The 11,749-nt window shown below is 42.3% G+C and overlaps 1 protein-coding gene across 3 annotated transcripts in view; it reads left to right on the top strand.

The window, feature by feature from the left end:
• LOC109923198 (F-box only protein 15) overlaps positions 1 to 10,630 on the top strand; it is a 269,320-nt gene extending 258,690 nt beyond the window's left edge. For 2 of the 3 annotated variants that reach the window (XM_048596099.1, XM_048596097.1), the window contains one exon: positions 7,290 to 10,630. In XM_048596099.1, the coding sequence (XP_048452056.1) occupies positions 7,290 to 7,559 (270 nt within the window). In that variant the 3' untranslated portion in view covers positions 7,560 to 10,630. Of the gene's footprint in view, positions 1 to 4,266; positions 4,368 to 7,289 lie in introns of all 3 variants that reach the window. The other variant, XM_048596098.1, reaches the window with a different exon arrangement.
• The last annotated feature ends 1,119 nt before the right edge of the window (positions 10,631 to 11,749 follow it).

The following is an 11,749-nucleotide window of genomic DNA, read 5'->3' as shown; positions in this document are numbered from 1 at the left end:
CAATGTGGACTTCACAAGCTTCAAAATCTCCCCTCCCCCTACCGCATTCCAAAACCAGCCCAGCTCGTCCCCGCCTCCCTAACCTGTCCTTCCTCCCACCTATCCCCTCCTCCCACCTCAAGCCCCACCCCCATCTCCTACCTACTAACCTCATCCCACCCCCTTGACCTGTTTGTCCTCCCTGGACTGACCTATCTCCTCCCTACGTCCCCACCTACACTCACCTTTACTGGCTCCATCCCCGCCTCTTTGACCGGTCTGTCTCCTCTCCATCTATCTTCTCCTCTATCCATCTTCTATCCGCCTCCCCCTCTCTCCCTATTTATTTCAGAACCCCCTTTCCCTCCCCCATTTCTGAAGAAGGGTCTTGGCCCGAAATGTCAGCCTTCCTGCTCCTCTGATGCTGCTTGGCCTGCTGTGTTCATCCAGCTGTACACCTTGTTATCTCAGATTCTCCAGCATATGCAGTTCCTACTATCTCTAAAGTTTTAGCTAGTAGAGTTATGTTTCAATGGTTCATAATTGTTTGTGTAATAACAAAAATGATTATTTATTACAAATACATTTAAGTATAGAAACATCGGAGAGAGCAAGAACTGCAGATGCTGGAGCCAGAGTCTAACACATTATGGAGCTGGAGGAACACAGCGGGTCAGGCAACATCGATGTTTCGGGTCAGACCCTTCTTCAGAACTGGGGAGGGGCAAGGGAGCTGGGAAATAAATGGAGGAGGATTGGGATTGGGGAACGTAGGTGGAATGGTGATAGGTGGATGCAGATAGGAGTTACTGGGGATTGGGTGGTGGAAAGAATGGGGCGGATAGGTAGGGAAGAAGTTGGACAGGTTGTGTCAGATCAAGGATGTGGGAATGAGAGGGAGGTTTGGATGTGGGATGAGGCAGAGGGTGGGGAGATTTTAAAACTGGTGAATTCTATGTTCAGGCCATTGGGCTGTAGGCTCCTGAGGCAGAAAATGAGGTGTTGCTCCTCCAGTTTGTGTGTGGCATCATTGTGCCGCTGGAGGAGACCCAGGAAGGACATGTCAAGGTAGTGGGAGGGGGTGTTAAAATGGTTAGCGACCAGAAGGTGTTGTCAATTATTGCGTACAGACCTCAGATGCTCCATGAAATGGTCACCGATGTAGAGGAGTCCACATCGGCAGCAATGGATACAGTAGGACCAGGTTGGAGAATGTACAGGTGAACCCCTGTCGGATATGGAAAGTTTGCTTTGGCCTTAGATACTTCCTGCAGTTTCAGGGAAAGGTGCCAGGTGTGGGGGGGTTAGTGGGGAGTGAGGAGAGGACAAGGGAGTCATGAAGTGAATGGTTTGTATGAAAGGCAGATAGGGGTGGGGAGGGAAATATCTCTTTGGTCGTGTGGCCAGATTGTAGGTGGCGGAAGTGGCAGAGGATGGTTGGTGGGGTGGGTCGGATTGTCGGTGGCAGGGTCCCCCGGTCCTCATACCCAACTTCAAATTCACCTGGACCATCTCTGATACCTCCCTCCCCTTACTGGACCTCTCTGTCTCCATCTGTGGTAACTGCCTCAATACTGACACTGATTTCAAACCCACCGGCTCCCATAGCTACCTGGATTACACCACCTCTCATCCATCCTCCTGCAGGAATGTGATCCCATACTCCCGATTCCTCCGCCTCTGCTGCATCTGCTTCCAAGATGGAACGTTTCACTCCTGGACATCCCAGATGTCCTCCTATTTCAAGGACTATAATCCCACCCCCGTGATCAAAAATGACCTGAACTGCATCTCTTGCATTTCCTGCACTTCTGCCTTCAAACCCCCTCCCCACAACAAAAATAAAGACAGAGTCCCTTGGTCATCACATTCCACCCCACCATCCTCCGCCACCTACAATCTGACCCCACGACCAAAGAGATATTTCCCTCCCCACCCCTATCTGCCTTTCATAAGGACTGTTTACTCAGTGACTCCCTTGTCCACTCCATACTCCCCAATAACCCCACCACCCCCAGCACCTTTCCCTGCAATTTCACCTCCATCCAAGGCCCAAAGCAAACTTTCTGAATCCGACAGGGGTTCACCTATACATCCTCCAACCTGGCCTACTGTATCTGTTGCTCCTGATGCGGTCTCTTCTACATCAGTGAGACCAAGTGCAGACTCGGGACAGTTTTGTGGAGCATCTGCTCTCTGTACGCGATAATTGATGACACCTTCCAGTCACTAACCATTTTAGCTCTTTTTTTTTTAATTTCCCACCCCCAACTCCCTTGACATGTCCATCCTGGCCCCCCTCCAGTGCCACAATGACACCACATGCAAACTGGAGGAGCAACACTTCATATTCCACCTTGGGAGCCTACAGCCCGATGGCCTGAACATAGAGTTCACCAGTTTTAAAATCTCCCAACCCTCGGTCTCATCTCAAGTTCAAACCTCCCTCTCATTCTTGCCTCCTTGACCTGACGCAACCTGCCCATCTTCTTCCCCAGCTAACCACCCCACCCTTCCCACTGACCAATGCCCACCACCACCTACCTGTATCTACCTATCACCACCCCATCCACCATTCCTCAGCCCCACTCCTCCTCCCTCTATTTATTTCCCAGCTCCCTTTCCCCTCCCCAGTTCTGAAGAAGAGTCCCGACCCAAAATGTCGACTTTCCTGCTCCTCTGATGCTGCCTGACCTGCTGTGTTCCTCCAGCTCCACACTGTGTAGACTAAGTATAGAAACTGCTGTGTGTTGGGAAGTTCTGCATCCATTTTAAAATCTTGAACTTTTGTGATGGCTCTGGGAATGACGTGGCTTGATTTCCAGTACTCTACCCTAGTTATCCATAACAATTTGAGACAGAAATATCCTCCACACTTTTTCAAGTGATGCATTGTCGCTTGTGCTCCATTAGTACATCAGACATGGGGTCGGAAGTAGGCTATTTGCCTAAGATACTTCTAATCACCCTGTTCAAAAATGTTACTACGTACCTTTTGCAATATGTGAGACTTGAACTCCATCTACTAGCTCAAAGGTAGGGATACTACCACTGCACCACAAGAGCTTGTGCTCCACTAATCAATGAGATTGTAGCTCATCAGAAAAACCTCAAGGCCACTTTCCTGCCTTTTCACTGTAACCCTTGATTCCCTTACTGATAATGAAATGTGTCTACCTATCAGCCTGGAATATTCTTAACACCCCAGCCTCTACAATACAACTTTCCTTTGGTAAAGGGGACCAAAACTAATATTCCAGTTGTGGTCTGGCTAGTCCTTGTATTGTTTTGGTAAGACCTCCCTATTTTTAAGCTTCATTCCTTTTGAAGTAAAGGGCATTGTTCCATTTCTATTCCCTATTACTTGCTGAACTTGGTTGCTAAGGTACTCTGATTCATAAACGACCCCTAACTGCTTCTGTGCTCTGGCTTTCTTCAGTATTTCTGTTTAATTCAGTTCCTATATTCCTCCTGCCAAAGTGCGTAATCACCCATTCTCGCACGTTATATTTCATCTGCCAAGTTTTTTCCCACCCATTTAACTTGTCTGTATCCATCTGCGTACACTCATCCTTGCCACATGAATTCCTGCCTATTTGTGTTATCTGCACCTTGGTGATTGTATATTTACTTATATTAATTACTTAATAATGACATACTTTGTAAGTAATTGTGGCTTCAGTGCTGATTTGTGCAGCATGCCACAAATTACAAGGGGTGCCATACTGAAAATGCTCCCCTTATCACAATTCTGGGCAACTGTGGCTTTTGGCTAAGTGTAAGTTGTCACATTTTTGGAGGGATTCTTACTGCACATTGCACAACGACCTACCCTGTCCCAATGGAATCCCTTATGTCTGATTCTATCCCCATCTTATTGTGTGCTGTTCCTTGAACAACTCGCCACTCTGGATATCTGCCAAAAGACCACCATGCCATATTTTAGAGATTGCTGTGCACCTGTATGAGGTCTGGCATTCCAAAGATGTCCTGCTTAGTCAAGGGTGAAATCTGAACAAGCCAATGAGGGTGAGATAGTGTCACAATTTACTGCTCTGCAGCTAAGTGCCATATTCCTCTCTGCTATCTCACACCCACTTTACCTTTGCTACTGCACCCATCTCCCACCATGGCTTGTGCTCTTCCCTCACTTGCTCTTGTTTCACCCAGCCGCTCATACTTCTAACCATGGACTCTTTGCTGCCCTCTTCCTTCCCTGGGACATCTCACCACATCGCAATCACCTGCACTAGTACTGACTGTGTCACCCTTTCGTTCCATGGGAAGACAGCCCACAATGGAGCAGAAAGGACCCAAATGAGGAGAGAATCCTGGCTTTCACAGGAGAAGACTGGCACCATTCCTGCCATCCATATTCTGCCAATAGAGTAAGTACCACTCTTCATTCCACTGTAACTCTCGGATTAATCAGTCCCTTTTTATATATATCGTCTAACCACTGGCCATGACCACTTCTCTCTCTCTCTCTTGGCTTATAGATACCATTGGCATGCCCACTGGCTCTGCCAAAAACTTTGATCTCTAAGGATGAGAATATGGATCCCTCCCAGGAAGTATTGTCAAAATTGCCTCTGCACCCACCAGCAGCACAGATACTGACACCTTGGTGGGAACATTAGTATTAGAAAGTTCTGGGCACAATCTGGTGAGCACCTAACTGTAACAGCTCTGCAGCTAGCCAAGGAAGATGTGTCCTGGACTGCCAGATACCAGGTACCTGCTCAGTCCCAGACAGGAGGAGGCCAGGTACCTGCTCAGTCCCAGGCAGGAGAGGGCCCTGTGTTGTCATTAAACAGGGACTTCATCAGAATGTACACGAAAGAACAGGAGTGGCAGACGGGTATATGGGAAGCATTGCCCAGGAGCTGTAGCAGTGCAGCGACTGATGCACTTGTCTGGCTGTCTCCATGGATGGGTTGGCGGTTGTCATGGAGAAATAAGTCCAGTATCCTCAGGTCTGCTGAAGAGGTGGACTCTATTGCCCCAGCCATTGGTCCTCCGGATCGAAAGCATAGCGACAAATGGATGGAGAGCCTGGTCCAGATGATCCTTCCTCACAAGGAGACAGGGCTGTGCCAGGAGGCACTTGACCATAAAAAGTAGAAACTGGAGTAGGCCGTTCAGCCCATCAAGCCTGCTCTGCCATTCAATAGGCTCGTGACTGATCTGACATTTCTCTCATCTTCAATTTCTTACCCATTTCCCATATCCCTTGATTCCCCTCTGATCACGAATCTATCTGTCTCAGCTTTAAGTATGCACATAGATTCTGCCCCCACAGCTGGCTGTGGCAAGGGGTTCCAAAGAGACTCAATCCTCTATGACGGCAACTTTATAAATACCCAATGTAAGTGCTGTCTGAGTCACCTGTTTCAGCTGGTTCTAAGTTAAGCTGCTGTTTGACTGAAATGCTTAGGAAAAAAATCCTGCTAAAGGTTAGTGACTACAGCATTTAAACTGTCAGTTTCATTTTAATGCCAACTACAAGCTAAATTAGGCTCGTGCTAATGCCTTCCCTCCATCATAAGGTCAGAAGTGGGCATGTTCGCCGATTCTAGCATGATGTTCAGCACCATTCGTGATTCCTCAGATACTGATACAGTCTATTGTCAAAATGCAACAAGATCTGGGCAATATCCAGGTTTGGGCTGATAAGTGACAAGTAACATTTGCAACACAAATGCTAGGCCAAGACCACTCCCAAGAAGAGACTGTTTAATCACTATCCCTTGACTTTCAATGGTATTATCTGACTATGAACATCCTGGAGGTTGCCATTGACTAGAAATTCAACTGGACTTGCCATATAAATACAACGGCTAAAAAATCAGGACAGAGGCTAGAAGTACTCTGGCGAGTAATGCATTTCCTGACTCCCAAAACCTGTCCCCATCTACGAGGTTTAAATCAGGAGTCCCCACTTGCCTGGATGAGTGCAGCTCCAACAACACTCGAAACTTGACAGTATCCAGGACAAAGCAGCCTAATTGATTGGCACCACATCCAAGCATCTATTCCCTCCACCACTGACACTCAGTAGAAGTGGAATGTACTATCTGCAAGATGCACAGCAGAAATTCAGCACAGGTCCTTAGCACCTTCCAAACCCATATCGCTTCTACTGAGAAGTACAAGTGCAGCAAATATGTGAGAACACCAACTGCAACTTCCCCTCTATGTCACTCACCATCCTAATTTGGAAATATATCACCATTCGTTCTGTTGCTTGGTCAAAATCCTGAAATTCCCTCCCTAAGGACATTGTGGGTCTACCTATAGCAGATGGATTGCAGTGGTTCAAGAAGGCAGCTCACCACCGCCTTCTCAATGACAACTAGGGACAGGCAGTAAATGTTGGCTAGCTGGTGATGCCAATGTCCATGAGTGAATTAAAGAAAAATTGACATTCTTATCCAATAAATGCACACATTCAGTACTAGCTCTCACAATTGACTGCCATTCAGTAATTTTTGTATGGGCTTTACATTAAAAACTGAAATTAAACTAAGGAACTTGGATTTATATAGCTCCCTTCTTTGCTTATGGATGTCCTATCACATACTTCATTGGTTGGAAAATTTGTTGTATTGTAGGGTAACAACAGCAAATTATGTGCCCAGATAATCTACCTTGGTGATGCTACTTGATGGGGAAATTCCTTTGATTATCTTTGAATAATGCATGGAATCCTTTATATCCACCTTAGAGAGCAGGAAGGGCTTCAAAGACTGCATGATTGACAGTGCAGTTATAAAGCAATACTGCACTGAAATGCGCAAGGCAAGATTCTACACTGCTAAATGGAAACTTAACTTCATGACATTCTAACTCAGTGACAGGACCAATACTGAGCTAAGATTGACAGCTAATCTGGTAGTGCTGTCATTGAACAGTCTGCTATTTCCGTACTGCGTTTTCCTGCATTTTAATTTTGATTTGATTTATTGTTGTCACATGTACTTAAGTACAGTGAGAAGTTTTGTTTTGCAAGCAGTACAGGCAGATCACTGCAAACAAGGACGTATAGATCGTAGGGCGCTTAGACAGAGCGAGACATACAACATTGCACAGGAGGTGCACAAAGTGAGATCAGCATTGGATTTGGAATTAGAGGTCCATTCAGCAGTCTTTATTTTAGATTTTTATTTACAGATTTCCAGCATCTACAGTATTTTAGTTTTATTACCAAATTGTCGATGTTAGTTACTGGATTAAAGTTGTGGGACTTTTTATTAACATTAACATTATTTACTACTGAAGTATTAAACTACATTTATTTCTAATTTCAGCACTGTTGCTTAATGGATGTGACTATTTTGGATGAAGCAGAAAAACCATTTTGGTGTCTAAGTTCGCCAGTAGCACTGCACTCAGTTAGTACATCTACTATAAGATATAACTACCTGGGCGAGAGACAGGCAATTGATTACAAGGATCCTGAAGGAAAAGTTCATATAGAGCTAATGTGGTTGGAAGAAGAAAAGCAATATTACATTGTCAACCTTGTCCTTTATTTTAGTGTTAAAAAAGTAAATGCCTGGTTTGCAACAAATTATTAATTGTCCATATGAAGCCCTATGTGGCTGACTTTAGCAAACATCTGTTCCGTGCACGTAAACTGACGTCCCAATCTGACTGAGTCATTAGGCTGAATTTTGTGAAGACTTCCAAGATTCAAAATTAAGTGTATCTTTACAAAACAATTTCTGATATGGTCATAATCCAAGGTAACTGGATTTCAACCTCAAACTCCTTTCTTTCTGATGTTGGTTGCTTCTATTTTAGAATGATTATTATTTGCTAAAGTCCTTCAGTATTTTCCTGATTACTCTAGACAACAATCATGTTTTCAGCCGGTATAAGAACAGGAGATTGCTGTGTGGCCTGTTCCGTTTGTAATGTTTACGATAAAGTGGTATGAGAACAATTTGCAATGACTTTTATAAGACCTGTTCAGCGAAGGGTGACTTGCTTGCATCTTTGCTTAACTCTTGCCTTTTAAGAACTCCAACTTTGAATAACTTTTGAGGTTCGAAGATTCTGAAAAGAAACTCAAATAAAAGCAAAGGAAAATTAAAAAAAAAAAAAGGGCTTAGAGGAATAAATGGGTTAAACTGAATTCAGATACCTTACGATAGTGTAGGAAATCTGTATCTTGGTTTATGTTGTGGGATATAATCTTTACCATATTTCCTTAAGCTGAACCTGCATTACCAATGCTCACATTCTTTCAGTAGCTGAAACTTGTACCCATTTAATTTGAAAGAAGTGTAGAGCACTTCCTGACCTGCTTTGATTCAAGAGACCTCAATCAGCTCCAGCAGTTGAAAAGCTGGTGAGTAGCTTTGGTTCTAATTAAGCTCGAGGATGCTGATGGAGAATGGTCAAGTAGCTGAAGTGAGTCTTTTGGAACTCACTAATGCAGCTGATTTTTAAATGTTAGACCATTTTGGACTGTTGTTTTCTGTAGTATTTTGAAAGGGTAATTATAACCAGTTGATTCACTATTGCGTCACTTCTTTGAATGTTTTGTAGAATTTTCAAAATTAGTGTAGATTTTCTTAAAACATTCCAGCTTTTAATGCCAAAATATTCTAAGTAGAAAATGTGCAATAATATTTCAGGGACCGTTGCACAGTTACCTAATCAACTGGCTAAAATTGCCATTGTAAAAACCATTTGTTCTAGCTGTCCAAATCTGTTTAATATTTAGAAGCCAGCTCCCTTCCGGTTCTTGTCAACTTATAATTGAAGAGAAAGCATAGTTGATGAGGTGTTAATTAAATTCTTTTTGGAATTCAAATATATTCTTTGTCCTGTTGTGTTCTGTCTTTTTATAGCAAGCTTCCTGTTCTGTTTGTTTTAACTGCAGTAATAGCAGTTGGATGGCAAAAGCTAGCTATTTGGTTATAATCTCTGACATCATAATTTTAGGCATTCATCGAGGTCAGTTTCAAGAAATGTGGACAGCTCACTTTGTTTTTGTTTTTCTGAAAGCAGGCTGATATTGACAGTCTTAGATTCTTGCATCAGTAATGCTGTAGAAGTCTTGCTCAGCTCCTTTTCACCAAAAGCACTGAATGGAACAGTGCGAATGCATTTAAAAGCTATATCTTTGATTTCATGAAGACCAGTTAGCCACTTGTGTGATGGTTTAATTATGCTTCTCCTTATTGGTATAATATTTGGGAATGATTAACCAAAAAAAAATTAAGTTAAACAAGTACTACAATAGATTAATCTTTGAATATATTTTGCTGGTGCATTCATTTTCTGGATAAATAGGTAGTATGTGACAAAAATAGGTAGTATGTGACAAAAATAGTTTTGACATTGAAGCTTCTCAAATTTTATTAAAATTACTTTATTTAAAATTACACAATTTAGAAGACTTCTCTTGCTTATCAAAAATTAGAATTATTAAAAACCTGGAGTTACTTGACGCCTCTCTGGTACCAAGTCTTGTTTGGCAGATCATTTGGAATATCTGCATGGCGGCGTGATTTGCATGCTGGAATTTTGTTCTGTTTGATGCATCTCCGAATAAGGCCTGAAAGACTTCGTGGGGGAAGAAAAATATCCTTGACTTTAATGTAATATTGAATCACTTTATTCCTTTTTTAAAAAAATGTAGTGAATAACAGCGAACTGTAGCCAGTTTTCCTAACTCTACCTATTTAGTATGTTAATAGGTTTCTTTAAAATAGGCATAGAAAATTGGCAAGTCCATGCATGATATTGATATTAGATGGGAGTTTATTTTCTCAAAATGTGTAATTTCCTATGAACTTCAATGGTAATTATTATCATTGATGGCATGGAGGATTCCATTGCTGCACAACTGTATCTTGATGTGAATATGGAGATATACCTGTTAAAGGTCTGGCATTTACCACCTTGAAAATTCTGGATTTGGGTAGAGTTTGTTTTAAAATGCAAATGGCAAGAATAAACCTCCCAAACCCCACTGGTATCTGAGTTTGAGAGGCTGTTGTGTCTTCTCTTACTTTCTCCATTCAAACCTTTTGTGGTGTTTTCAACGGCTCCTTTTGTAAAGTGGTTGAAATTTTTGCAAAGAGGAATAAAGTCATAACATCTGGCAACTCTTTCAGAATCCAGTGTTACGCCATGGCCTGGACTTCCCCACTCCTCAGATTGCACTTCAGTCATCTGTTGGACTGGTTTTCTGGTTAGTGAGCATTGCTGATCCACATGGCTAACAGTGTGGAAGTTCCAACCTTTAGGAATCCCTCTCCCACCTCCTTGATATTTCACTGGGTTTGGGGCTGGAGGAATTTCCATCTCCTAGATGCCACACACAACCCCTGACCAAGTACAAAACCATTATAAAGCCTTCTGCTGACCTCTTGAGTTGGATTTTCAATTCCATTGTCTTTATTCACATATTGTTAATATAGAAGTAACAGGAAGAAATGATTGTTTTGTTATATAATATGTACATGAGTTATGGTTGCGTTCTGTAGTTTGTGAGGTAATTGTTCTACTTCATTATCATTTTGTTGTATATAACTTGTTTACATGTTGAATCATGCAAGAAATCTTGCGTTTTGCTTATGCCTTGACAGATACAGAGAAAGCTGTAAGTTTTATATATGAATGTAACTTTAAAATCTCAGGGTTTTTCTTTTTTGCATATAAAACTAATAAAACTATTTAAAGTAACTCCAAGCTGGGTTTTTTGTCACATTTGTGTATGCTGTGTATCTTTGTCATTTCTCCTATAGTCTAAACATCACTAAGTTGATGTTATTTTGATTACAGTTTACTTTGGGATTATTTATCTTGTAGGACCAATTTTTTAAAGATTGTTATTACAAAAAATTGCATTTATACAGCAGTTTATCACGTCCGCTTTATACGATGACTTACTTTAAGGTATGGTCACAATTTTTGCGTACAGATGAAATGAATAGCCAGTTAGTGTTTTTGATGCTGGAGAGGGCATATTTGACAGAAGAGTGTATGCTCCTTGGTGCAAACAAATGTTTAACAACCTCCTAAACGAGTAGATAGGGCAGCTAACAAATATGTAAGGGTAACACTTTCAATAGCACACTGCTCCCTCAAGGCTGTGCTGAAGGGAGGATTATGTACTCAAATCACACAATCTTCAGATTGAGGTTAAGTGCAACCAACTGAACCAAGTTGACCTTGATGGTAGAATGAGTTGGCAGGGTGGGGAAATTAGTTTTCCAACTCTTGGCATTTTTCTCTGTGAACAAAATTGGTTCCTTAGCTGGCAATCAGCTCTTTATGAAGGTGCATTTAAAGTCTGTTCTCTCATTTGGAGTCCTGTGCTCACTTCAAATCTGAAAGAACAACACATAGTGGTCACATGGCAAAGTAAGTAAGGCCAGGCAAAGCACTGGGAATGTGGACGAAGGAGTTCAACCCTCAGCATGGTAGCTAGCTGAGTATTTAAATTCAGTTAAATCTGGAGTTAAGCTATCCTCAGTAAAGGTGACAGTGATAAACATCACTTCCTTTTTTAAAAAAAACAGCTAGTTCACGTGCGCCCTTTAGGGAAAGAAATCTTGTCCTACTTCTGACTCCAGATCCACAGAGCTGTGATTGTATTTTTTTTTTTTTTTTAAAGCTATGTTTGCTAACACCAGCACATGTACAGCTTTAAATCTCGTGCACGGATTTCAGGGGAGATAGAGATCGGGACTTGGCAACAGGTGGAAAGGGGAGATCAGGACCTAGGACTATGTTGGGACCTGGGACA

Source organism: Rhincodon typus, chromosome 4, assembly GCF_021869965.1.
Source record: "Rhincodon typus isolate 14 chromosome 4, sRhiTyp1.1, whole genome shotgun sequence".
In the NCBI taxonomy this organism is placed as follows: domain Eukaryota; kingdom Metazoa; phylum Chordata; class Chondrichthyes; order Orectolobiformes; family Rhincodontidae; genus Rhincodon; species Rhincodon typus.
The sequence above is the reverse complement of the archived record's forward strand: the minus strand, read 5'-3'. Positions and strand labels throughout refer to the sequence as shown.